General features: G+C 41.3%; 1 protein-coding gene across 1 annotated transcript in view; it reads right to left on the reverse strand.

Annotated features, from left to right (window-relative positions):
* The window catches only part of pou2f2a (POU class 2 homeobox 2a), a 65,480-nt gene that overhangs the window by 14,039 nt on the left and 24,044 nt on the right, over nt 1–27,397 (reverse strand). The window contains exon 2 of the mRNA XM_080863461.1: nt 53–115. Coding sequence (XP_080719587.1) covers nt 53–115 — 63 coding nt within the window. The remainder of the gene's footprint in view (nt 1–52; nt 116–27,397) is intronic.

Genomic DNA, 27,397 nt, shown 5'->3' on the forward strand with positions numbered 1-27,397 from the left:
TAGATAACTGAACCGTCCACGCCGTGACTGAACACGAGTATGTGTGCTGTACCTGAACTGTCCCCTGGATAGTCAGCTCCAGGCTTTTCCTCCCCTGCTTTGGACATCCTGATATCTGCAGGAAACACACACAGATATCCATCAGACAGGTGCATGAAAAACACTTCAACTGGTATGTTGCCTCCACAGCTGACGATCAATGTGGGGATAACACGGTCCCAGCATGCAGGGGAATGGGAGACATGACACATGCACACATCTGGAAGTTTCTAATGTAGCTGAGCTCATGTAGACTGGAATTTGGCTAATATGTTTCCATCTGACGTTGCCTCTATTTTCTTATGCTGCTTTTTAATTTAGCTTATTCATTTTTTTGCTTTGCTTTAAATGAGAATAGTTTTAATGCCACTATTTTGTCTTCTTTTTAGTTTTGTTGCATTTCTTTAATGTTTTCACAACGTAAATTATTACTGCTTGCTCGCTATGCTTTTCTGTGTCAGACCCGTGGAGCACTATATTGCATCATTAATTTGATATTACATTTAATTACAAAACACATTTCCAAGGAAGGAACTCATGAGTTCAGGCCAATAACCCACAACTCACAGCCTAAAACGTGTTGTAACATCTATTTTTATATCCTGGAATTTCAACCTTTTAGTCACATTTAGTGTGAAAAGAAATAATAAAGTAAAACCTGCACTTTTACAGTTTTTTATTACATTATGAAAACTTTAAGCACACAAAACTTGTATTACACGTCCATCCGATCTCAAAAGTCTTCTTCCAGCTGGCCAATTTACAGCAAAAGGATACGAACACTCGGTGCTTCCTGCACAGGAGGTCAGCCGCCTCCTCTGTGTTGGAGTGGCTGAACTTTTGTGCTTTTTGCTATTATGCAGGTCAGAGTAACTGTGAAAGTTCAACTAAATGAAATGCTGCCATGAAGCTTTTGAATTTGAAAGAATAGCGTGCAAACCAGGGTGACTCAGCACCAACAAATATGCGTGAGAATAAGTTGTTGTATGTTTGAAGAAAAAAAGCATTTAATCACAGAAATAATGAGACTTTCATTTCATCTTGTTTTGTATCCTGGACACAGGCAAGACAAAATCTCTGCTAAGCAAAACAACTTTATGCCCCACCAGCATAAAGTTGTTTATGCTCTAATTTAGCTCTTTAAATGTAAACTTTATTGACCCAGGAGGTGGAAGCGGGACGTTTCATGGCAGGTATCATCCTAACTACCTCTGCTGTTCCTTCAGTTTGTGGCCACTTCTGGGACTGCAGTAGTAATTGGTCCAGGAAGAACAACGCCACCCGAAGTGCTTACCTGAGCACCAGACATTACTCAGCATCACTCGGTGCCTTCTTGAAAAAAAACACGCTTTCACCCCCTGCACTTAACTTCTGTCTTTCACTTTTTAAATTAATATTCCCTCTTGTGCTCAGGACTTTCATAATAACCGTCTCATCTATGGCATCGGTTTAACTGGAAAGGATGTATGCTGATAATGGCAGTAAGAAGGAGCTCCAACTCTGAGGTTAAAGTGAATCAATGCACTAAATCTGCTTTGTCTTCAGCACAAAGTTCATGCAACTGACAGGAAGCACAACAGGGAAAATAATCAAAGTACACCACATAAAAACACAGCTGACATCCGCAACCATATTGTTTCCCCTCTGTGTAATAGACATATCCTAAATACACAACTTCCCTCCTGTCCCTACAGGTTCAGTCTTCAGAAGTAACCCCCCTCCCTCCCCCCAGGGATAATTACATGAGCTCCAGATAAATATGTGGATCTTTATGAGGTTGTAATATCTAAATGTAATATCAGGAGACCATGTTCAGTTAAAAAAAAAAGGCCAAATATTGATTTAACAGTCAAAATCTAAGATTTTACACTATATCTAGGCTGAATGAAAATTATTTTTTTTCAAAAAGGTCAATTTTTGCATCATTACATTAGAGTAATGTAAACTGGTCCTAAGCCACAAAACACAGCGTAAGCCTCCCTGTCAAGGGTACAACAGCAGCACCTTTGAGGGTATCGGCCCAATGACGAGCACTTTTTACCCTAAAGGTCCACATTATTCTCTGAGAGTGTGGGAGAGGACATGATTGAACACTTTAAAAAACAAAGGAAGGCCTTTTGGGAATTATACTGAAGGGTCACGAACAATTTCAAGTGTGCTAAAAGATGGTGGAGGGCAAGGAAAAAAAGGAGGAAGCAGGGGTTATGCTGAGAAAATGCTGAAAAAGAGAAGATTAAATATAAGGATGAGTGAAAGAGAAAAAGAAAAACTCTAATAACAGATATCTGTTTAACAGTTCTTGGGTTGTATTTATTTCTTAAGATCTTTGTGAAATTGTAGATTAGAATCAAATTCAACCTGAACGTCACTTTTTGCCTAAATTACATTTTAGAAATGATGCAACAACAAGTCTTCAAAATTTTTATGTTATTATGATCATCCCACCATTATTAAGAAAACAAGTAAACACCCCTTTGGAAGTGTTTAGTCAGGAGAGATCCTGCAGTTGCATAAAGGGCCCAGTTGGGGGCAGCACTCTCTAAGACATCCTCTGCGGGAGCCGGTAGATGTGTGTGTTAGTGTAACAAGCACAGCACACACACTAATGAGGTGTATAAAAAGTGACTCTTGTATTCATTTGTAGATAATAACTGAGAGGTAGAAAGACGTGTTTTAAAGGGGCAAAGACCTGCTGTCAGTGAGCAGCCGGACCATTCAGAAAACTAAAAGTGCACTTGAATTTATTTATCCCCAAACATGAAGAAATATTTCATCTTCAATTAACTGAATCAGATGGTTTTTAGTTAGAAATGTCACCTCCAGTAACAAATTCAGAAAAATGTCTTCTTTGTAAGGTTGGCACTTTAAAAATGGTGTTAAAAAAATCCTTTTCATTTATCCGTTTGATTAAATAAGCCCAGCACAACACTGTTAATCAAACTTACTGTTTTCATATATTTCATATCTGAGAAATTCTTTTTGATGCAACATTTAACCTTGGACAGTTTAAAAAGTGTAACATTACTAATACCACCGCTTTCTCTAATCACACCCATATGTAATGTTGTTACTATCACCACGACGACAAAGACAGCCGAACCTTCAGAAAAGCTCTGTGTCAAAATACAATTCACTAAAACGCCGCCCCCATTTAATTCAAACACGGAGTTAAATTAATACACTCCACTTCAAACACGCACGTTACCATCCTCTCAGGATATGAAGAAAGGGATCCCATAAAATCATTTTATCAGCCCCCTCCTCATAACGCCTCAACTGGCCCTAACCCCTTTGGTCATGGAGACTTTTAACCCCCCCATCCCCCAACCAACCATCCATCCTTATTCGTCCTCATGTATGCCAACAAATCAAACAGCCTGAACCCCAAATGTCACAGATGTCCAGTGCACATCAGAGAGCATGTTTTAAACCAAACTGCATTATACAAACGAACACGTCTCTACATCTGCAATCTGCACATGTATACCCCACCCTACCCCACCCCCCACCCAGCTCTGGTTTTGAGTGTTTTTCCTGTAACAATGGCAATATTAGCGGATTTAGGAATAAAATTTCATTCCAAGTTATAGTGACCACCACCCCAGCACACTCCTCCACCCTGAGGCAGTTTAACAGCAGTTGCATGGATGTAAGGTAGACCCCCTCCCATCCCAATCCCTCCTTACTCATCCTATCAGTGCTAATAACAGAAGGGGGGAGGAAGAGGGGCCACTGGGCAGATGATGTATCTGTCTTGTGGGGCTGACATGGACAGCCTGCCCCTGTGTGTGTGTGTGTGTGAGTGGGAAAGGAGGGGGGGGGCACAGGGTCACTGTCAGGGAATTAGAAAAGAAGGACCGAGAGAGAGAGAGGGGAAGAGAGGGTGCAGGATGGCTGGAGGGGTCCTACACTCAGCCTCCTCTCCCTCTGCCTCCCTCCACCTTCTTTTTGCCCACCCACCCCGCCTCGGTCACGCATGTCAGGGGCCTGTGACAGACGGCGCGTGGGTTCATGTGTGTGTATGTATATGCCGCTGCCGTTTGGCGTGTGGATGTCAAAGGTCAGGCACATGGTCTCGGCCACCTCCCGCCTCGCAGTCAAACACAAACAAGCTGCCTGGCGCCTGCCTTTTCCACCTGTCCCCCGTCACATTCAGCGCCAAACAAACACACCCGCAGCACCAACGAGCAAATCTGCAACTGCTGTAATGATGAAAAATGTAATGTCAGCTACATCGTGACAAATGAAGCCGATGAGGCAGAAGCATGAACGCAGCACACAGCCAAACACGCGCACACGCTTTAAGTTTTTCTCTTTAAACTTTACTTTTCTATTATCTGCAACAAAACCTTAACACAGGTAGCGTGTACGAGCAACTTTTAAATTATAAAGACGCAGGAGCGCTTCAAAAAAGTTGTTTAAAATAATAAGAAAAATAAAAAATTTAGAGCTCTGTTTCTTAAACTGAAAGGTTTCTTGGCATTGCCGTAAGTCCAAATAAAGGATATCTGACACATTCAAGAGAAGCAAATGGTTGTAGATGGAAAGTCTAGAGGAGTAACTAACATTTATTTCTTGATTACACTGATTAGCTTCCACTCTTCTGCTTTTGTTCATCCGCCTTTCATAATAATGGTCATGTTTGTTGTCAAAACCATAAAAGTACAAATTCAGGTCTCCTTTAAAAGTTTTACTTCTTTTCTTTTGATCCTTCTTAAAAATACACCGTCTTTAACTCAAAGTAGGAACATCTGCCATCACAGCACGGTCTACTGTGCTGCCTATACATGACTACATTTCTCGCAAACACACAGCTTTATGTCTCATTTTAATGACTATCATGCAGCTGAAGACAAACACAACCTAAAGAATGGAGCTCAGAGGATGAGCACACAGATGTTTGCATTTTATGAGAATGCATTTTGCTTTATATTAGCTGTGAAGCTGCTGCAGAGATGCTGTGGACTGTAACAGCAAAGTTAGGGAACTGAATACTGAAGCAAAGAAATGAGACGGTCAAATAACTGCACAGAGGATATTTTACTTCTTTTATGGTTTACATTTATTTTGTGTGGTTGATCAGGCCCCAGATATGTTTTCCAGTCAGGAAAATATCACAAAAATCCAAATTTCTGATTAGTTTTAACTTGGAATAATTGATTCACACTCTTCAAGTTCTTCTGAGAATAAAACACAAGAATTCAGGTTTAATGTGAAGCTAAAATAAAACTAAATTCACAACATACTTACTCTTAAAATATCAATACGGGCATTTTTCAGCCAGTCCTACAGCAAACAAACACATTATGTTGCTCTACAGTGATTTCTCACTCATATTTCACTAGAAAATGCTTGTTTTTAGATAACCGGTGATCATATTTTAGTGCAAAGACACAGCAATGCCTGCTGCTTTTACTGCTACCCCGACACTCAAACACAAACTGTGTTCCAGCCTCCTATTTGCATCCCTGCTCCTGCACTTTGTCCCTCACCTTACTTTGTCCTCCAATGAGTCCAACCTTGATTTATTCTGATCTCTTTTCATTTCCCCTCTTCCTTTTCTCCCTCAGCTGCAACATCTCACTTGAACTTCCTCGTCTAACCTTCCCCCCTCCGTCCGAACCCGTCGACTCGTTTGCCTTACCCTAATTCCTTCATTCCCTCCTGCCTCTCTCTGTCAAATTTAATCTCTAACATCCCGTCTCTGCCCTCACATTCCCCACCTCTCCCTAAGAATATAACCCCCCACTTACGCCATCTTCAATCCTATGCTGTCCTTTAAAGTCTCAAATATTTATTGAGCTTCCTCAAAACAATTCAACGTGCTGGTGGATTATGTGAAAGCTATTTTTGTGGTTGAAGGTGAGTTAGATCTTGGAAATCTTGTTTGCAAAAGCCCACTCACCCAGACCAGACCCCCTCCTTCACCCCGTAGACTACATATATATATAAAGATGGAAGGAGCCACCATGACAGCAGTCCTGTTTTGTAGCCTCAACTTGAAACCAGAGACTGAGGCCACAAAAAGGCAAAAAAATCAAGTGAGGTCGTGGAGTTATTATCTCACAGACTTCTATATGCATCTGTCTGAATTAAAAAGTTTTAAGCATTTTCACTCTGACTTCATTCACGATTAGAGAAATATCACAAAAACACAATTTAAGTTATTTCACGAATTTTTAAAAATTACAGATTAATCTTATTTTATAAAAAGCCTCTATCAAATTTTCACACACGCCCCTAAAAATTGTTAAAACTTGATTCTACACCGCTACAAGCCTGATGAGTATCCGGGCTATTTTATACTAAACCTGAAGAGTGAATTAAACTGAAAATCTTCACGTTTCTCTGTTATTTCACTACTTTTGCACATCTCTCAGTATTTTAGGTCTTATTTAGTTTTCAGGATGGTACTGCTAAGAGTCTTAGCTTCCTAGTATTAGCCTCTTCTCCTTTTTTACCTTCCCAGTGAGGTGCTACTTTGACAAATTATTAGTGGTTTTCACATTAACACTGTCCAGCAAACACAGATTATTTCTGTCTCGGTGCAATGTTAGCATCATTAAAACTCTTATTTGCCCCAGTGTTGTATTCTCGGCCTCACTTTTTTTTGTTGTTGTTGCGTGATCTCTGTAACCCGCCCTCCCTGCCTCCCCTTCTCCTTCAGTAGTGGTCAGCTGCAGCGGTCATGGCACCACTGGACAGCGCTCTGCTAGCACAGGACACATAGACCCGTTGCCAGGCAACAGCAATGAAAGATCACAGTGCGTGCATGTGTGTATGTGTGTGCAGCGTGTGTGTGCATAGCTCACATGTTTTGTGTGTACCTGTGAGAGTGTTAATCATTAAGAATAAACATGTTTCCCTGCCTGTAGCTGAGACTTTGTGTAAGGCAAACAAAGTGGTGCATGCTAATGTCTCCACTGCTGTTTACTCTTTAACAGTACGTATTAAAGGATTATTTGTGCTTTTTTTATTCCAGGTGAGGTTCACATTTTATCACAGTCAGGCAAGAAGAGGGTTAAACCAGAACCAAACAAGTAATGTGCAAAGACTGTGTAATCACTGAGGTTTTTGGTTGGAAATCCTAACAGATTAAGATAAATCAGGATATTTTTGGCTTTTTGGGGGCTTTAAAAACACGTTTTATTGTTCCAATTTCATTTAAACACAAAAGATGAGCTACTTTGAGTATTTTTTTAGTGATATCAACGACTTCTCTTAAAAAAAATAGGTTTAGTGAGGCTCATCTGTAAGATAATATTCATCCTTAGGTATATTTAGTGACGATGCTGCTTTCTCAGTGCTCCCTGAGAATAAACGAGTAATGTTTTGTGTAGACAAAGATTTGTTAGTGATTCATGTTTGAGTTTACGCACAACTGGAAAGTACTGCATTCGTATGATGTTCTGTGCACCTTGCATGTGTGCGCGCACGAGTCAGAGCGATTACACGGGTGTGTGTGCAGCTGTATGCATGTATGTGAGCGCGAGCACGAGGCCGAGCGCTTTCCGAATATGTCTCCAGAGTGTTTATTATATCCGATACAGTACCTCTTTCTCGCACCACATATTTCTGTGCCGATCGATTCCTCTGACTCCCGACAAGACAATAATCGCACCGCCCTCCCTCTCTCCTTCTCTCCACCATTATTACTGCCCTCCCCAAGGAGCACAACGCAGGGATGGAAACAGAGAAATAAAGGGAGGGAGGACAAGGTGATAGAGGAAATGGCCACTGGGTGTTACTTCCTTTTCCAGAATCCCTGCATTGGGGTAAAAGATGGAGGTGAGAGGATGAGGGAGGAACAGGAGGATGTTGGAGGGGGGTGGAAACAAATGAGCTAGAAGGATGAAGACAACAAGCAGAGGGTGAACATTTTGGGGAATTTTGGTGGATAATAGGGGAGGCTGAGAGACATGACAGAGATGGTTTCAAAGCGAGAAAACAACGGGAGTAAAGGGACAAAAAATTGCAGGGTGGTGATGGTGAGAACAGAGAGATGGCGATGGCGATGGGACAGAAGGGAAGACGCGCGAGAAGCGAGAGTAAAAACAAATGAATGACAAAAAAAATCCACGATGAACAGGTAGCAAAAATGTAGGGATGTGGGTATAATGGCTGAAAGTGGAAAAAATTATGAGGTCTGCTGAAGAGAAATTTAGAGAAAAAGAGGGAATTGTGGCTAGAAAGAGCAGGCGCATGTGAATGGGTGAGTGAAGGGATGCTGGGACAGAGATGCTAAGAAATAACTAAGTGTAGATATTAAAAGGGAAACAACAACGGAGGAAGAAGCAACACAAAAAATGTCAAACATGGGCGATAATGGCAATGAAAGAGAAAGAAATTACAGGCGAGTGTGGCACAAATACAGAAAAAAAATTTATAAAACAGATGTGTGGAACAGAGTGAGCTGCAGTGTGACAGAGCATCTTCACAGGAAATAGCAGGAGGGGAAAGATAGTGACAATTGGGCTAACAAAGATACACAGCCTTGCCTTGATGGTGTGTGTGTGTGTGTGCACGCGTGTGAGAGTGATTGGATGAGGAGGGAGGGGGCAGATTGTGTGCAACACAGTCGATGACAAAATGAACCAACATAGTGGACAGAAAGATGACCAAAAAATGAGACGGTGCAAGAAAGAAGAAAAAAAAAGGACGAATAACGAATGTGGAGGCGAAATGTGCAGGTTTCACGTCCAAACTGACCTGGACCGCATCGTCTCCATCTTTGTATATAAACTTGTCACAAGAAAAGAGTCAGGAATAAAATCATACTCGTATTTATTCCTCCTTAAAATGCAGAGAATGTGTTTTTGCTTCCCCGCAAAATTTGTTGGATTTGATGTTGATTAAAATGCTTAGAAATTTAGCTCAGCTACAAGAAAACAAATATACTGCAACAGGAGCAGGTATATGTCTAAAATACAGACACAAAGACTCGGGATCAACTGGTTTTCATTCTTATTTGTGCTACAGCTATTTCAGCACTGAATCCGAGCCAAAATCCTGCCGTCTCGTTTTCGGCTTGACCACCACATTTATCCGATGGGGGCTGAAAGGATCTCATAAGTCCAAGGATGGCAGAATTTTCTCCACCCATAGAAGATCATATTATCCTTCAATTTGGAGTTATGAGGTTGTCATGTGACCGCGGGGATATTTATGTTTGGAGTATTTGGATTCGGGGTGAAAATCCCAGCGCAGAAAAAAAAAGCCTGTAAATTCACTAAAACCCTCGTTTTGTTTTTGTCACTGTGATGAACTGCGCGCACCTTTAATTGTGATTCCACCTCTCATCTTATTGCTTTCTTTACAAACAGGGAAAGGTCTGCTGGCTCTACAAGTGCAAACAGATGAAGGAGTGACTGAACGAGGTGTGCCGAAACCAGGCCGCCATCCTCTCCTCCAGCCGTGCAGTCCCGGTGATCTATAGTGCGTGCCGCGAGCCGATAGACGGCGAGGTTTACAGGTTTATCGATTGGACCCGACTTAAATTGGCTTCCAATTAAACAGAGCGCTTATTTGACCTCTTTACCCCTTCCTGTCCTCTCCTTTCCTGTCCTGTTAAATATCCCCCCTACCTCCATCTTCTCCTTATTTCCCCCCCACCTTCCTCGCCACTGAGCTTCTCTCCATCGACACATCCATCTCTCGCTCAGTGTAATACCTCTACTCCCTTCCCCCTTCGTCTATGACCATCACCCCATCCCCATTCTCAGTTAACAGCACCTTCCCCCCTCTATTTAAACCCCTCTCTCTCTCTCGCTCATCGCACGGTGCTGCAGTCGTTTCCTCTCTGTCCTTTTCCCCAGATATGATCTTTGCTCTGTTTCTCTCTTACACTTTCTCTCAGTCAATCCATCAATCGCTCCTTAAATAACAACGATGAATTATTAAGCGTATTTATTCAAACAGCATTAATTATAAAATACAGGCAGTGCGTCAGTCGAATCGGCTGTGGACGGAGAGGGAGAAGAAGAAGAAGAAGTAGTGGCAGGAGAAGAAGGAGAAGAAGGTATGGGAAGGAGGAGGGTGAGGTGGTTTATGGTTAGGGTTGAAAATTGGGGAGAGAAAAGAAGAAGAAAGAGGTGAAAAGGGGGGTTAGGAAATTGGTGTGGCTAGCGGAACAGCTCCTCTCCCTCCCCAGCACCCCATCCCTTGCTCCCCACCCTTCCCTTCCCCGGTCTGCTTTGTATTCTGTGGAGATGACAGGGGGAAAGCTTTATTGCTCTGAGTTTGTATCGATCGGGGCCCCGCAGAGGGGGTAGCCAGACCCGCGCACGCTGGAGGCCCCTTCGCAGAGGCCGCCGATTCCTGCCTTCAGCCCCCCTCCTCACCTCACACCAGCCAAACACACCCTTCCCTCTTCTTTCTCCCCCCCCCACCCCTTCACTTTTAAAAATGCGTTCTCCTTTTCTTGTTTTGAGAGGTCAAGAGACGAAGCGCGGTGGCTTTTATTTACTTGCATGCAACATCAACGCACCCAAACAACACGGAAAGCCTCGCGCCGAGAACGGAGTGTAAATGAGAGTGAATGAAAACACGAAGACTTTCCACAAGCAGAGGTGAAACGCATTCGCCTGGAGCAGCAACACTCACACGAATACGCTCACATGTAGCAGCACCTCACATGAAGAGGCACACACACAAACACACACTTTGCCCAAACACAATCCCAAGCTGCAGGGCTGAGCTGCTGTCCTGACCGGAGTTGCATCAGAAATCCCTAATCTGGGAGCGTGACCATCCTCAGTTCCAGCAGGCAGGGATCAGGATGCTCCGGGCAGATTCCGAATTTAAGGATAAGATGGGATGGGGATGCAGGTTCTGAAATCACCCCTGGGGATGGAGGTACGGGATGGAAGGGGGCGAAGGAGGAGGGGAAGTCGAGTGGTATGATTTGCCCCCCCCCCCGTGCCCTCTTACTGTGCGCCCACCTTCCCAGTGTTTCCAGGGGCACAGGGCTGTTGGACAGACAAGGGGGCAGATGACTCCCTTTTTTAGTCACAGTTATACAGATTCATCACAAGCAGCTGCAGCCGCAGTTTACATTTGGATGCTGGAGCAGCTGGGCGTTAAATCGAAAGGAGCCTACACAGAGTTACAGCTCCTAAAATACTGAAAATATCTAGTTTACTTTCCTTTTTTAAAATCATTTAAGCATTAAATGAAATATAATCCCAAACAGAAACAGAACGATCGCAGCATGATTATTTTTCCGGATATTTTAAGGCTTTAATGGATCATGATATTAAAGAGAGATGACAGGAAATCAGTGAGGAAAACAGGAAACAAAGGTCACCGACCTGACTCACACCAGAAATGCTGCAGTTCACGGTCAACGTCAACACCTTAAACATCAAGGGACACAAAAACCGATAGATCGGCCTGAAAAATGATGAATTTTTTAAATCCTGACTTTCATCTTTTTTCTGTAAGTGATGAGCAGAAAGTACAACAGAGAATTCTCAACTTTGGCACAACACAATGAAAGTTTTCTATATGCAAAAATTGTTATCTGTCATGAATAATTTACTTTAACAAAAAAAAAATTTGGCGCCGACTTTTGTCCAGAAAGCATGAAGTGGAATTTAATCAACAGCAGGTCAAGGAAGAGGATAAAACCCACAAGATTAGTTAACACGAGTGTACAAAAACTAACTCCTTTTTAAAGTATTAGGATTTTTTTTTAAATCTTGTCCAGCAGATGTTGTTTTTATAGTTTATAATGAAGAAAGGATGAAGATCTGTAGTGACAGTGTAAAAACATCATCATCAGCAGCAGCAGCGATAAAAAAAAGAAAAAAAGAGAGAGATCAATGATCAACAAATCAAATGTTTTCCTTCGAGGCTTTTCCACAGATTTGGGGTTTGGGATTGGGGACGGTCAATCGCCCAGATCTGTAACCTCCTGGCCACCGTCGCCTCCTTCCACTTAACAAATTCCATTTTGTTGAGGTGGGCTGAACGAATCGGCGTGCCAGCCATGGAGAGAGGGAGGAAGAGAGAGAGGTGGTCGGATGGACGGCTGGAGGGGAAAAATGGGTGCTCAAGGCCACCGTGTTCTGACCCCCTCTCCTCCTTCAACTCTTTCTCTGCAGAGTGGCTGTTATCTCTCTATTTTTACACTCCTTCCATCAACAGACCGCCCCAGACCCACTTATGTTCACTCACCAAATGACACATTGACACACACACACACATACATATATATATGTACAAAAACACACACAATTACAGATGTAGACAATGACCGCAGTCCTGCTAAGCCACTGTGAGTCATCAAGTGTGTGTGAGTGTATGCTTTATGCGCGCTATACGAGTTTGTATGTGCACTCTGTAACCTTTTTCAGGCACTGCAAATCACCTGCTGCCCTGCTGTTTGACCAGATCACGAGGGATCTTCTTTGGCGTTAACGCAGGTCTGGAAACGCTCTTCTTCACTTTGTTTTATTTTTCTGAGGATATGTCATAAATGAGGCGATTTCTTTTTCTTTTTACATTTCATTCAGACTTTAATTAACTCTTTAGAAAACAGCAACGGCGACAACAAAAAGACAATAACAGCTCACCGTATACCAAGGTTGCTTCTTTCAGGTGAAAAACTTTTTATTTCCCTGCCTAACACATCAGTTTCACTATTTTATAGGCAAAAATATTTTATTAAAGCGAAAAAGGGAATTATTTCAAATTAAAATTCCTTAAATCAGCTTTGATAATTGCTGCAACGCCTGAAAGTAGAGACGGAATTTTTTTTTAAAATGCCGAAAATAATCACATCAGCGAGGCAGCAAACCCGCGCGCGCGCGCGATTACAGGCTTCCAGAGCAGAGATAATTGAAACAACCATAGAGAGGATAGGTGCATGCGTGTGTGTCTGTGTCGTCATATGGATCAGATCCATAGGGGGTCGACTATACAATAACGACCAATTTAATGGAAAAGTCTTTTTATTTTTTTGTGCCGTGGGTGGAATGTGTGTGTGTGTGTATATGTGTGTGTGTGTGTCACTGAGATTGTACCACACAAAAGGGATGCCAGCATGATGCCATTTACTTTTCACTACAACAACATGCCTTACAATACGTATTTTCTCATTATGTGTGCTATAATCATCTCCTTTATTTGTATGTGCGTGTTGTGTGTGTGTGTGTGCACCCTGGTTTCAGAGATGAAAGCTCGCCGGCACATGCTGGACCTCCACCAGTGTTTTTTGCAATTCAGACCATTCTTTCCTAAATATACACACACAAACAAACAAACAAACAAACACACACTCTCACACTCACACACACACACACACAAACCCTGCCTGGCTGACTGACCTACCACCATTTCACACTACTGACCAGTACAAATTGGATAAGGGTCCATTCTCTCTGCACCAGCACACTTCCACACACAGACACAAAGCGCACATGTACACGTATAGACAAACACACACACACGCTCGCACACACACACAGGCGCGCACGTGCACAAACGTGATGTACACATCAAGCTCAAAATGGCCGAAAAAGCTGCGGTTGGAGTCGGTCTCTCAGTGGTGAGCAAAGTTACAGAGCAGGCAGCGAGTGAGCGCGAGATAAGGAAAAGTGCACGCCGCTTCCTCTTCTCCTCTGCGCTCGACGATTTCTTTTATTTTCCCGTCTTAATGCCAACGATCATCCGTGTTTATGTTATTGAATGAACCTCGTTACGGGACACAGCCTTGTTTGTGTTCTGTGTAATAGTTTTCCTTTCTGCTTTTCGTTCCTCGGCCTTTATCTTTTGTTTTTTAGAGGCTTAAACATACGATGCAGATTTCCTTTTTGCATCCAGTCCTACTTTTCCTCTTTGTTAAAGCACCTCTGTGTGCATTTAAACACGTTTGTTTGCTTTATTAACCATGTGACCTTGCATAGCACCCCTCCCGCCACACGTATCAACAGTATTTATATTCACATGCTCAAAGTTCTCACCTCTCTATTCATACTAATGAAGCACTATTGCAAGGCCTGCTTTCAATGCGGCAGCTCATGTCACAATGCAGTGTAGTACAGAGAACACGCTACCCTTTGCTTCCACCGTCCCCTCACAACCATCGGCTTCATAGTGCTATGTAATTATAGCTTGGCCTTGCTATACCCCCCTATAGTGTCTAATTGTGTGGATGCCAGGGCTCCATGCTGTTAGGGAGCGGCTGTATTGTGTACGTTTCTGATGGTTGCTTTTTTTTCCATTTTTTTGCACAGGTCTGGTTTCACCACAAACAGCTGAGTGGAAAAAAAGGACTGATGTGTTTTCCAGGTTTTATAGGTTAATCTTTCTACACAGAGAGATGTAATCACTAAAGAGTGATCATATGAACCCTTGTTTGAGCTCTTATACTTTTTATTTTTCCACAATTTGTTCAGAGTAGGATAGCATTTAAGTCTTACCCTTATTAGTTTATCTCCACAAATCAACTAAAAAAAGATCCTAGGAAAATGTAATCAGACTACCTAATGAAAATCAAACCATTCAAGCAGTTTAACTTAACAAACTGCAGATACTTACAGACATAAAACAATGTCAACATAGTCAAAATAACTAGTTTTAGTTACTGTGTCCAGTTTGGAGGAAAAACAAATAAAATGCATCTTCTAAATGTTTCACTTCTCTGATAAGCTTAAAGAAGTTCTTGTTGAAAACTGTCACATTTTCACATTTAAGGATGCTTAACGGTCTCAGACGCTTTCAGAAAAATAAGTAGAAAATTCATGAATTTCAGCAATGTCAAGTTTTTCCATATTCAGAGAGCATGCCGTTTCCACGTCACAGTGGATCTGTAAGAACAGCCGTTACATGCAGAGACGTGTAGGTAAACAAGAAGTTTTAGAATTAAAACTGTTTCTTTTGTAGCACACTGACAGTCCGTCTCACACCAGGAACAAAAATCAGTAAGCAACTAGTTTTGTAGTTTTACCACTTTATGGAGCAGAAACTGGGCTGAATTGGACCCTTTGGTGGGGACAGTTCTGGCATGCATGACACCTCAGTGGTGTACGAGAATATTTAATGCATGTTTGCACCAGCTGTTTTACAACTACATAATTAAAACATCCTACAAACGAACCTTGGAAATTATTTCATTATTAAAGTTATATTAAAGAGTCATTTTATTTCTGAGTTTAACAGTCTTGATGACCGTAACACATTAATTATCAACACATTTTTTGGTGCAATAATTGGACATATTTTGGTGAATCCTGAGTTAGATAGAAATAGATTCACATATCAGAGCAGAGACGTGTGAGAAGAAAAACAGGACGTTGGAGCTGACACATCTCCACGAACCGACTGATCGCCTGAAATGAGAGCTGCTCACTTCACCTTCAAATGACCAAGCGGTGTCATTTACAGCTCCACTCATATATATTTACACAAACCGCTGTGATAGTTTTAATTAAAAACATGCATCCTAGTATGAACTTGTCAATCTAGCTGTCATATAAATTTTCACAGTTCTTTACAGAAAGTTGCCCATTATTCTGGGAATGATGATGGAAAGTCGTGTGTTGCTGTCTGTGTTGCAGTGATCCAAGGCTAACAACAGACTCAGAGTAGAAAGATTCACGGCTGCAGATACATCACTGACCAAAGTGACGATAAAAATGGCTCAACTTCTTTTAGCTTAAAAATTATTTAAAAAACAAACGCATATATTAGAATATTTTAGATTATCTGTCATAAATGAAGAAAAAAGTATATTATGCTTAACACAAATATCCCTTAAAAAAGATCACGTCTGCACTGCATCGTTATCTTGGTTGCTTGAGGAATTATGATCTATAATCTATAAAAACCACCTAATGTTTATGTGGTTTTGACTGTGCTGGCTGGACTGGAATTAATCCTTCTGATGCTTCAAAAGTATATTTCCAATATTATTGTCATGAAACTGTTATGAGCACTAATTTATATCAGACAAAGAGCTGTGGAAAAATCTTTTTTTTAATCTTCTTAATGACTTGTAAATGGAATAATGCCACTTCATTGGTTCAGAAGCACATTATTGGTCACTTGTGGCTGCTGTGGCTGCATAATTTCAGGATGTCTCTCGTTGCTGTCGGTGGCCGTGTGTTGGTCTAAGTTGGAGCGCATTTGTAAATCTGAATATTTGCACAGCAGCGTGCGTTTGTACACAGAGGCGAGCCACGTGGCCCGGTGTTTTTACATCTGTTGACGGGGCACACGGGGTGATATCTCACGGTAATCAATGAACAAGGGAATGAGAGGGGGGGAGAGGGATAGAAGGGGGGAGGTAAAAAGAAAATCGGTAAGGAAAGCAGGTTATCTCCTGTCATTAACGGAGGGATTCCCGCGCGGAGGAAAGGAAGGAGGGGCAGGCGGGTAGCGCAGGGGAAAGACCTGGATTCATTGAGAAAAAACAGCGTGTTTGGCATGAAGAGAAAGCAGACAATTATCTATATTGATTAAAGCCAGCCAGCCAGCTCAGAGAAGACAGAAAACTATGGCTGGATCAATAGTGAGGGAGGAAAGGAGGGAGGGAGAGAGGGATGTAGGGCAAAGGAAAGAGGGATAGCTGGAGACAGTCGAACCGGTGAGGGATTCAGGAGAGACGCGACAGATGAAAAAATTAGTATTACGAGGAGATAAAAAGAGAAAATGAATTAAAGCAAGATGAGGGAGGAGTGAGAGGGAGAGGTGGCAGAGAGCAGATGACTGGCAAGAAATCTCACGGTGAGGGATGAGGTCGATGGATCTAACAGAGAGATAGTAAAAGTGTTAATGAAAATGACGGGTGGGCATTTGATGACTTGGCATGTAATCTATTTGAGGAAGTGAGCGTAAGGAGATCAATAAGTACAAGTGTACTTGTGATGGTCGGATTTAAGATGGCAGCAAAACCGGAGGAGCGGGAAGGGCTTGTGATGGAGGGATGCCGATGAAGGTGAGAGTCCAGGATGAAGGAAAACGATGGAACAAAAGCAGTGAAACTAAAGATCCTCAGAGCCCTGTGTTTGTGTCTGTGTGTCTGTGAATATTACATTACCAGGAAACCACATCTGGATCAAAGACACCTAAAACACCTGTCTCACTTAGACAACAAAGAAAGGACTAAGAACAGAAATGCTAAAATGTGGTAAAAGAAACTGTGCATCATAAAAGTAAATCACAACTACATTAATGGTTAACAGCAACCTAAAGTCAAAGCTAAGCTAAAGACAAAATCTTAATGCTAAACTAGAAACAATAAGAAAAAAAGCAAAAATAGAAACATTACAAGGACTCCCAGAAACTGCAGATCTGCAGCAGAGGGTCAGGCCTCCTTGGATAAAAGAAAATGACTGAAGATGACCTGACTTCTGTATTTTTCCAACACTCTCTAAACAACTGCAATCAACTCGCATCCAAGAAGGTTAGCAAAATGAAAAATGTCCTAATATAGTACTTGTCAAAGTAAAGCCTGCAAAGCCCCGGGATTTAATGACCTATAGTCCTCAAAACAAACTTTGCTATAAATGATAAAACTGCACTGTAATACTGAGATGTAATAACTCTATCAGGGGGAAATTTACATCAAACAACACAAGAATTGCAAGTTATCTTTGGATCAGCAGAAACTAGTGAAATGATTGTCTAATGTTATTAGTTTTAAAAGTTTTAGGATGTTTTCACTCTTCACCCCTTGTTTCTTTCTTTCCTTTTTGCTTTTGAAATGTTCTCTCACTGAGCAGGACTTCCAATTTTTTATGCGCTTTTTGGCTTTATTGTGAAACACTTTGCTTTCACATATAATTACTTAAAGTGATTTATACAGACGCAGCTTTGTTGAAGAAGCATTAGGAATCCTCAAAAAGTTTGAGAAGCTGATCTAACACTATAGCCAGGTGTAAAATATTTCTTGAGCATTTTTTATTTATTTTTTATTATATTGGTTAAAACCCGAGCTGCTCTTTGTCTCTCAGTCTCCCTCACCATCACTTTCCTTAACTCTCCCTCCATTATTTCCTAATTCCCTCTCTCAGCAATTTTGCAGCCTCTCTTCTTTCACTCCCACTTTCATTCACAATTTCTCCATCACAATTTGCCCCTCTCTTCAGTCCTGCCTCTGCCCATTCATTCCCACTCTCCGCTTCTCTCTTCTATCTCTTCTTCCACAGGGTCAGCCTGATGGTCACCAAGGTGCTGTAGTGAGCAGTATGGAGGATTGTAGGTCTGGGGCGAAATGGTCCTTAAATGGCTCTCAAACTCACACTAGCTTTATTGATGCTCTGGCCTGACGCCAGCTAGCCTCAGTGCGCTCCATGTGTGTGTGTGTGTGTGTGTGTGTGTGTGTGTGTGTGTGTGTGTGTGTATGTCGGGGAGAGTGGCGCTGATTGCTATGTTGATTATACAGAACAACCCGACACCTTTCTGAAAGCTTCTTAACACAGATGCTGCTAAGAGACAAGACAGAGGCAGGTGGAAAACAACGCCGGCCTGAGTTTAAAAACAGCCAACCCGGTGGATGTAAAAAACATATAAAATGCTCCTGCAAGCTCGACAAAATAAGAACTAAACTTTTGCACTTTGGAGATTATAGTTTTTGTGGGTTTGCTGGTGAATCATGCTGCAACACACTGCAAGTGTTGCAGTGATTCACGCCACGTCCGCCTTTATTATGCATGTAAAATTTAAAATGGGAATGTGGCTTGAACACCTTTCTCCCAGCTTGCAAAACTTTACAACAATGATTTCTTTAATAATGCAAAACATTAGATTTCTTTTTCAAACTAAGATTTAAGCGTTTATAAGAGCATCAGGTGGTACGGGACACCAGATGAGAACAATTGGCATACTGTTTTCTTCTTCGCTGACACAAACAGTAAAGTGTTGCTCTTATAGCTCAGGGTAGGCCTCCAGTCTTTCAGGCACTGAAGGGTGTTGAAAGATTGTTGAAAGGTGCAAAAGCATGAGAGAACAGCGTTATCCTGTTGAACTAATACATTAGATTCTCTTCTCTTGAACCAAGACTTTTGGAAATGACCTAAAAACAATTATATCTAATCGCTGAAAACTTTCAGTTATTAAATGCCTTTTCTTTATTAAATACAGTACAGCAGAGACGTGACAGAAACAGGCGAGTGAGGAGAGGGAGAAAAGACCTGATGACATGGTGAGCATGCTAAACAACGAGGTCACCACGACATCTGGTTCATTGCGATTCCCAGGGCTTCAAATACTGATGTTTAGTCTAAGCTGTGCTGTCTCACACAGGTGTCCTTCTGTGTCGGAGCCGTGAGGAACCAGCCTATGGCAAAAGTGAGACTGGTGACACTTTATAAGTCTCCACTTACAGAGACTTATGAAGGACATTTTGATGCTACATTCAAATAGAGTGGATAATATTCTAAAAACAACCCAAACTCAGAGCAAAGCAAGTAGTTTTTGGTCTCTAAACCTGAAAACGAACGCACATCCTTGTGTCCACAAGTACAAGTGCTGGATTCAAAAATCCACACCCAAAAATAGCTCCCGAATAATGGCAGCTGTTTACTAACCATAACCAGCGATTAAAATCTAAGTGTGATACAGAGAAACAAACACCTAAATGGATCACGAACTGTCTTCTTTGTTGGTGTTTAAATAAATAACCACTACTGCTGCAGTCAGTGCATCAATGCACACGTTGTGTAGATGTGTAATGACAACACTAGCACTTTATATAGCCTCTGTAGAAATTATCCACATATCTCACTTATCTTAACTGCACTACTGTATAGCTCTGTAAATAATCATTCTGTACATACGATAATTCTTAACCCTACAACTGTTTACAACTTGCATAGTTCACATTTCTGTATAGCTGTATATCTCAGATTCTGTAAAGTTATTTATTTCATATTCTGTATAGTTTTTCATATTTATATCCTGTTCATATCCTGTACATAGCTTGTACTCACTACAGCCTGTACATACCTATAGTTATAGAATATTCACAACATACTTCATACCGTGTACATTATAACATACCATAATAGACCCATTTCTGTAATATACTTACATATCTATATTATTGCTAATATATATTGTAATATATCTATATCACTAAAGCACTTCTGGATGGATGCAAACTGCATTTCGTTGCCCTGTACCTGTGCATGTGCAATGACAATAAAGTTGAATTCTAATTCTAATTCTAATTCTAACAGAACAGCAGTAATTGAGACTTTGGTGTGAGAATGTTTTGTGTGATGTGTTGTGATGCATTTTGGGTTTTCCACACTGTAAAATGTTTATGTTTTGAACTCTAGGAACTCAAGGATGGCGGTAAAATCCTAAAATGTGAAAAAAAATGCAACACAACACAACAGCCCTGCATTCACACGAACACTCAGTGATGTTTGAAAGATATGACTAGAACCGATAACTGATAACGAATTAAAACAAACTGTGGTTGTTTGCTGAAAAACCACTGTGGTGGACATATTTCTCCTTGTTTCACATTCTCTCTTCACGCACACACACGCACACACACACACGCACACACACACACACACACACACACACACACACACACACACACACACACACACACACACACACACACACACACACACACACACACAGACGGCTACATATGAATGGCCTCAGTCAGTCATACATGGTTAGGAGTCTCATCCACATTCTGGCTGAATGTCTGCCTTCTTTTTCTTCAGCTGACATTGGCATGTTACTGTGGACATAATGCAACACAAAGCAGCGTGCACGCTCAAGACACGTGCACACGCACACACACACGCACGCACACACAAGGAGCCTGTTCACTCTCCTCTTTCCGTCTCCCTCACACAGACAGACTTGAGGAGCGATCAAAAGTGCAGAAATCTTTGTCTCAACTCAGAAGACCAAATCAATTCAAAGAACTCGAGCTTTAAATACGGAGCGGAGCTTTTTAATACCCGTAGCACATAAATAATATGCAGATGTTATTACTGCTTCACATTTTTATTCCACCAAGGGAAAAAAAAGAGATGAAATATTTTGATATATCACTATCAGGATGCCTCAGTAACTAGCCTCACTTTGATATTGCTTCTGACGTACGACTGATGAATGACTGAATCCAATAAAATACATTCTATAGAGGCAGACTTGATGAAATTTGGGATGCAAACGTATGTTAAAGTATGTTTTCTATAAGGGGTGGGGTGGTTGCAGAGTTGCCATGGTTATATGAAGCAGTGGGTGTATGATTGGGGGGCTGGGGGATCGCGCTTATGAAAAATAAATTTCAAAAAGCCAGCATTACCTCTGCTCAGGCCCAAGCTCCAGCCTTTGCATTTCAATGTGAGGTGCAGCCTCCATTATTTATGATGCTTTACACCTCAAAACCACAGCCTACCTCCCTCTCTCCAACTCTCTCTTTCTCCCCTTATCCCCATAGTAACCACTATCCCTGGGTCTCCAGAAACACCGTCCGTGTGTGTAGCGGGAATCAGACAGCGGCCTGTGGGATGGTTTGGTACCACGAGGCATTTGACAGGCGACAACTTGCAGGAAGTTCAAAACTAACTTGATATGATTGTGAAACATCGCATTTTAACATCTCCGGAGACTGACAGTAGGATTTTACTTCTCTGATATCAGAGATTGACGCACACAAAAGCTGCGGAGGACTACGTGTGTTCTCCGCTTTGATTCTGGTGTTATATTTAAGCTCGTTCAGTGATGGTGCAGGCTGTCTATCAGCATCTGTTACATGTCAAAATATTCACTCTTTGGCGAGCGCTTTTTCTGTCACTCCGCCTGATAGGAGGCATGAAGAGTTTTATCTTGGCATGCAAGATGCTACACATGCAGAAATGTACACTATATCCACACTAAACTGAAGACAAACTTCAGATTTGTGGGGCTAAAGCTACACCATTCATTCCTGCACGAGCAGATTATTGAAAAGAAATAAGATTTTTGTGTATAAAGTGTAACTATCACGACTGAGAACCCATAATTGGGCCGTACAATTGTGATCACCGTGTCAACACTATTTCTGTGAAAGAACCGCAATCAGTTAAGTTATAACCCACCGGTGAATTGATCCAACTTTAATTCTACCGTTTTCGCCCAGGTGAAACTTATATTGTTTGTCACAAAATAAGAAAAAAAGCTTTTTGTCGCATGAAAATATCTACTCTGGCAGTAGACAAAAAGAAAACCACAGCTCCTTAAAAATCCCTTCAGCTCAAAGTGCCACTTTACTCCCTACACTCCACCCTTTTTTCACATGATGCATTCTGTTTCAAGAATCCAGAAACTCATTCTTGAGAAAACCAAAAATTCTTGACAGGCTCAGCGACTGCGGGATCAGCACTGGTGTCAGAATTTCCCCGAACCCTTTCTGAGACTGACTGGATGCTGACAGAATATTTTCTGGAGTGAAAATGGCACCCAAATCAGTCGAGACCGAGCCTGAAAAGTTACAAAAAAAACCTATAAAGGGCTTTTAAACATGCCTTTTGCAGATTATTTTACATAACAGTACATTAAGAGATATACAATGTATGTCACATGTACTGACAAACCAACCTGATATCACAGCAAAGCGCGTTATAGGTGCACCGGTCCTCCGTGTCCATTTCACACTTTGGAGAGAAAAAGCATCAAACATCTGCATGCAGAAGTTCAAGTACCAGCAGGGGGAGATAATATATTTAAAACCCAAAAGTCACTAGTGACCAAGAAAGATCTGAAGAACATTTCAGTATAGAAACGATTAAGCTAGGTGGCTAAAATGTAACTACATGTAAATGTGTTAATAAAGTCCTTTTAAATGCTTTCCCGTGATTATTTTCACTTTCTCTCTCTCTTCTGCTACTAAAGATTAGAGCAACTTTCCATGTGTGCCCATTTCATGCTTTGGAGAGTTAAAGTGAGAAATGGACCTGTTGGACCGGTGTGTCTATTGTACGTTTTGCTGTGATACTAGGTTGGATGAACTTATAACAGAACTGTCTGCTGAATATTGTTGTTGAACACCGTAGCCAGCTTTAGCTGCAGCTCAATTTTTGCCCAGAAGAGTTTTTTTTTTTTTATCACTCTTGTCAACCTCATTGCATATTTTCAGCTAAGACAGGCAGTTATTTTGCGATAGAAGGCTCTAAAAACACACGGTCTGGTTTCTGCTTAAAACCAAATGGGAGACACAATTAAAACACAATTAAAAGCCCCTTTCAGACTTGCATTTCTTTCCATTAATCTGATGTCACCTGAATGTGATGTTTTTGGGTCTATATGAGCATCCTACCCACTTTACCCTAAAAGCTGCTATGGTGCTCGCACTAGTTCAGACCTCATGATAGTTACATGGCATGAATCTGAATATATGGTGTTAAACTGCAGCACTGTGCATCCTGCTAACAGACAGATACAGACATCTAAATAAAGCTGTGTCAGGACTAACAATGCTCATTGCCCAGTCCAACAGGTCTTTTGCATGTATGCAAAGGTTTTTGTGCACACGTTCACATTCTCTCTCTCTCTCATATTAATATTATATATTATTAGATTATTAGCTTGACTTATGCTAACTTTGTGCTCGCCTCCTGTACAACTGAGATTTGTGATAAAAGTTTGGTTGGTTTTTTTTTTTTTTGTTTTTTTTTGTTTTTTTTTAAACAGCACCAAATCGCTATCATCATAAACAAAATGGCGATAATTGTGACCATGAAACACGGCTGAACAACATCACATTTTCCTTTTAGCAGTAGCGTCGCAAATGCACCGTGTTATCAAAAGGACATAGAACATTACATTATGATTTCCATTTGACACAAGAGGATGTTTGTTGTTTCTGTTGATTTTCCATCTACAGCATGAATATCGACTTGATAAGAGCACATCAGCTAGCACTGCATAAGAACTACACTGCCCTTGAGGATCATCTTTACTGCATTCATGGTCTGTTTGAAGTGCAGATGGTCCATGAAAATAATCGAAGCTACAAGAAAACACAACAAAAACATAATTTATGGAATTAACTTGAGGGCTACATGCCAATTTTCTCAAGTTCAGGTCTGGCCGAGCTGTGTGCGAAGGCTGACATGCAGAGTACGGGGTTGGTGGCCCTGCATGCAGTTAAAGTGTAAAATGAAACTAATGTAATAACTGCAGAGCCTGGAAGGGATGAGCCTTTTCATGGTGGAAGATTTATAGTTTCTGAGCGCACAAGAATCTCCATTTCCTGAATTAGACGAGAACTGACCCCAGCCCAGTGACAATAGTTGGCCAGTAGCGTTAGAACATCTGCCAGACATTAGTCAAACACACCATCGGCTAAATGATGGAGCTTCTGAGGGGGTTGTAAATTACAAAGGGAAAGAGGGGTAATATCCATCAGTCCATCCATCTGTGTGCGTGCGTGCATGTGTGTGTGTGTGTGTGTGTGTGTGTGTGTGTGTGTGTGTGTGTGTGTCCAAACCCTCGGACAAAAGGCCTGCTGCTGCTGCGCTGGCCAAAAGCTCTGCTGGTCAGACTTAATGAACCTCACCCCCCCTTCGGTCCATCACACACACACACACACACACACACACACACACACACACACACACACACACACACACACATATATAAATATATATACACACCACCCATCCCCCAGTCCCTCTCTCCCCTCTCCAACTCTACCTTGGCCTTCAGTGGCTGTGTCACTGCTAATATTGACGACACCCCCTCTCTCTTTCTCTCTCTCCTCCCTCTCACTTGCTTTGGCCAGCAACCGCTGTTGTCCACATCTCACCTCATCCATAGTAGACAGTATTGATTTTCAGCATGGAAAATAAAAAAGGCCATGAATTTTAATGCCTCACTGTCTGTCTGTCGCCCTCCCTCTCTCTCCTGCTCTCTTAGTACTCGTCCTTACCTCCTCTCCTTTTATTCTTCAGGCCATCTCTCTCTCTCTCTCTCCCCCTTTCTCTGATGTATCTGTCTGTCCATCTCTCCCCTTTCCTTCTCATTTTCTTTCTTCTTTGACCACTGCTCCCCATCTCTCTTGACCAAACCCACCCACTGCCATTCTCTCTTAACGTTGGTTCCCCCCCCCTCTTCTCCAGAGGGAAGCAAAGGGGTGAGAAGAAAGTGAAGAAGCAGGTGTGGAGGGTGCAGCGATACGTGTTTGGGTCAGTTGCCATTTCCAAGCTTGTTAACTAATCTGTGTGTGTGAGGGAGGAAGACATATGTGTGTGATGGGATTTGGAAATATCTGAAGACCGGATCTTTCTTGAATCTTAGTACAGCCTCGTTTAAAAACCTCTAACATACCGAATACGATCATAAATTTGAGGAAACACATGAGAAAAACCTTCCACCCTTTCTAGATCAAAAATTCAGTTAGTGAGACAGTTTCACGCCGTCTTACCTTCGAGTACGACCGAAGCAGAGCTCTATTGGATTTTTCTGTTTTTCAGATGGTTATTAGGGCTGAGAGTTGGCCACTGGTGACCACTACATTTGACGCTAGCTAATGCTGAGTGAAGTGAAAAAGCCACAAAAGTAAACACATCCTCCAGGAATCACTGAATCATGTTTCAGCTAAGAGTCTTTTTCTCTTTTTTTATACACATATTCAAGAAAATAATACATCTGCGGTGTGTACTTTTATCAATATAAAAGGTAAAAACAGAGTACTGGATTGAGAAAACTGACAAGTTGGAACATAGTGATTTCACCACTCAGGAACAGAAGAAGAAGAAAGTGGCAATTGCCATCAATGACAGGTTGCAAGCTGTCAGCGCTGACTGCATATCATCGTTGGCAGGCAAAAACTCTGCTTTTGCAAAAAGCTCAATTTTTAGACACGAAAAAAAAAAATATGTGGAGTTTTTCTGAAATTGTAATACTAGGTGTCAACTTTCATGGTTCAGATAACTCACCAAGTACCTAAATAACAAGCATTTAGTTCAAGCAAGCAGAAAAAAAGAAAAATGCTAAAATTACATGTTACTTGGATTTCACTGGACAGCAGTGTAATTTTTCCAAATAATCATCAGGAGTCATCTGTGCCTCCCACAGTTTAAACCACCAGCAGACTAGCTAGACGGTAGATGTGGAATGAAAACTATAATCTGAAATCAAACCAACAATCAGAGACGCGCAACCTTTCAATGCAGGACGCTAAGATATTACTGAAAAGTGGTGCACAGCTTCTACTGAATATTTTATAAAACTGAAACAAAAATCGGATCCATTTCTTCACAGTTTTTGCAAGTTAGCTCTGCCTGTGTTATATTTCACGTCATGTTTAAAAGGTTCATGCTTTCATTTCATTTGTTATATTTAAACTTGCCTGACTCAGTTACAACTAGTTTATGGGTTTCTCTTCTGCAGCACACAAAATACAGAATCACATTATGATCCAAAATATAAAACAGAAGCAATCAGCAGGAAAAAAAAAATGTTTTATATGACTGGTTGAATTTCTAAAATTGGGGTCTTGGTCACGTTTTTAGGGCAAGAAACTGCAACGGGGGGGAGTTGTTATGAATATTAAAAGCTCTTTCTTCAGTAAAAATCTGGCTGTTTGTTTAATAATTTGCTTTGTGTTAATGACCCAAAGTGAGACAGGGAGAGTGAATGTGTGCACTGAACTTCTTTGCTAAACATGGTGAAACACCAGATGCTATATTTGCAGGTTTAGATCCAGAACTTTTTCTTTTGAGTCAGTTTGTGGACGTTTTGCCTCCAATGAGCATCACTTTCAACAATATGCTGATTCTTTTCTTTTTACACCTGCTAGAAATCTTGTTTAGTGTTGGACTACATTCAAATGTGAAATCCAACTTGTAAAAAATGACAATGATTAAAGTTTCTGTGACAGTTTTCATTTAAGACGTAGCTCTCACATCACATTTACGCACACAGTTAGCGGAGTTCCAACACAGTGAGCGTCACCTCAATTCGATGTCGAACAATCAACAAAGAATTGCTAACTGCAAACGAAGCAAGAGCCAAAACGAAACAGAATAAGTATTAGAGTCAGTTTCAACTTGTGCTCTGCTGATATCCTGGTGACAGCTCTATCCTACCTTTGATTACTCAGAGTTTAGAGTCTCATGATGCCCTGAAACGAATCTTCCATCAGTACAATCCTCCACAAAATTAGCTGCAGTTGTTGGTATGAAAGTCAACTATATGGGTTATTAATAGATTTAGTTTAAAAATCTGTACTAGCTAAAATATTTTTGCTTATAAGAAGATTTTCAACAGCAACAGCAGCAGTTTGACAGGCAGACAGCTGTGCATGATGCAAACAGACAAGTGTGTGCACAAAGCATCCACAGGCACAGGTTATCCTCTTTTGTTACAGGCAGTCATTTTGCATCCTCGACACACA

The sequence above is a fragment of the Rhamphochromis sp. 'chilingali' genome (genome assembly GCF_963969265.1).
Source record: "Rhamphochromis sp. 'chilingali' genome assembly, chromosome: 17".
In the NCBI taxonomy this organism is placed as follows: domain Eukaryota; kingdom Metazoa; phylum Chordata; class Actinopteri; order Cichliformes; family Cichlidae; genus Rhamphochromis; species Rhamphochromis sp. 'chilingali'.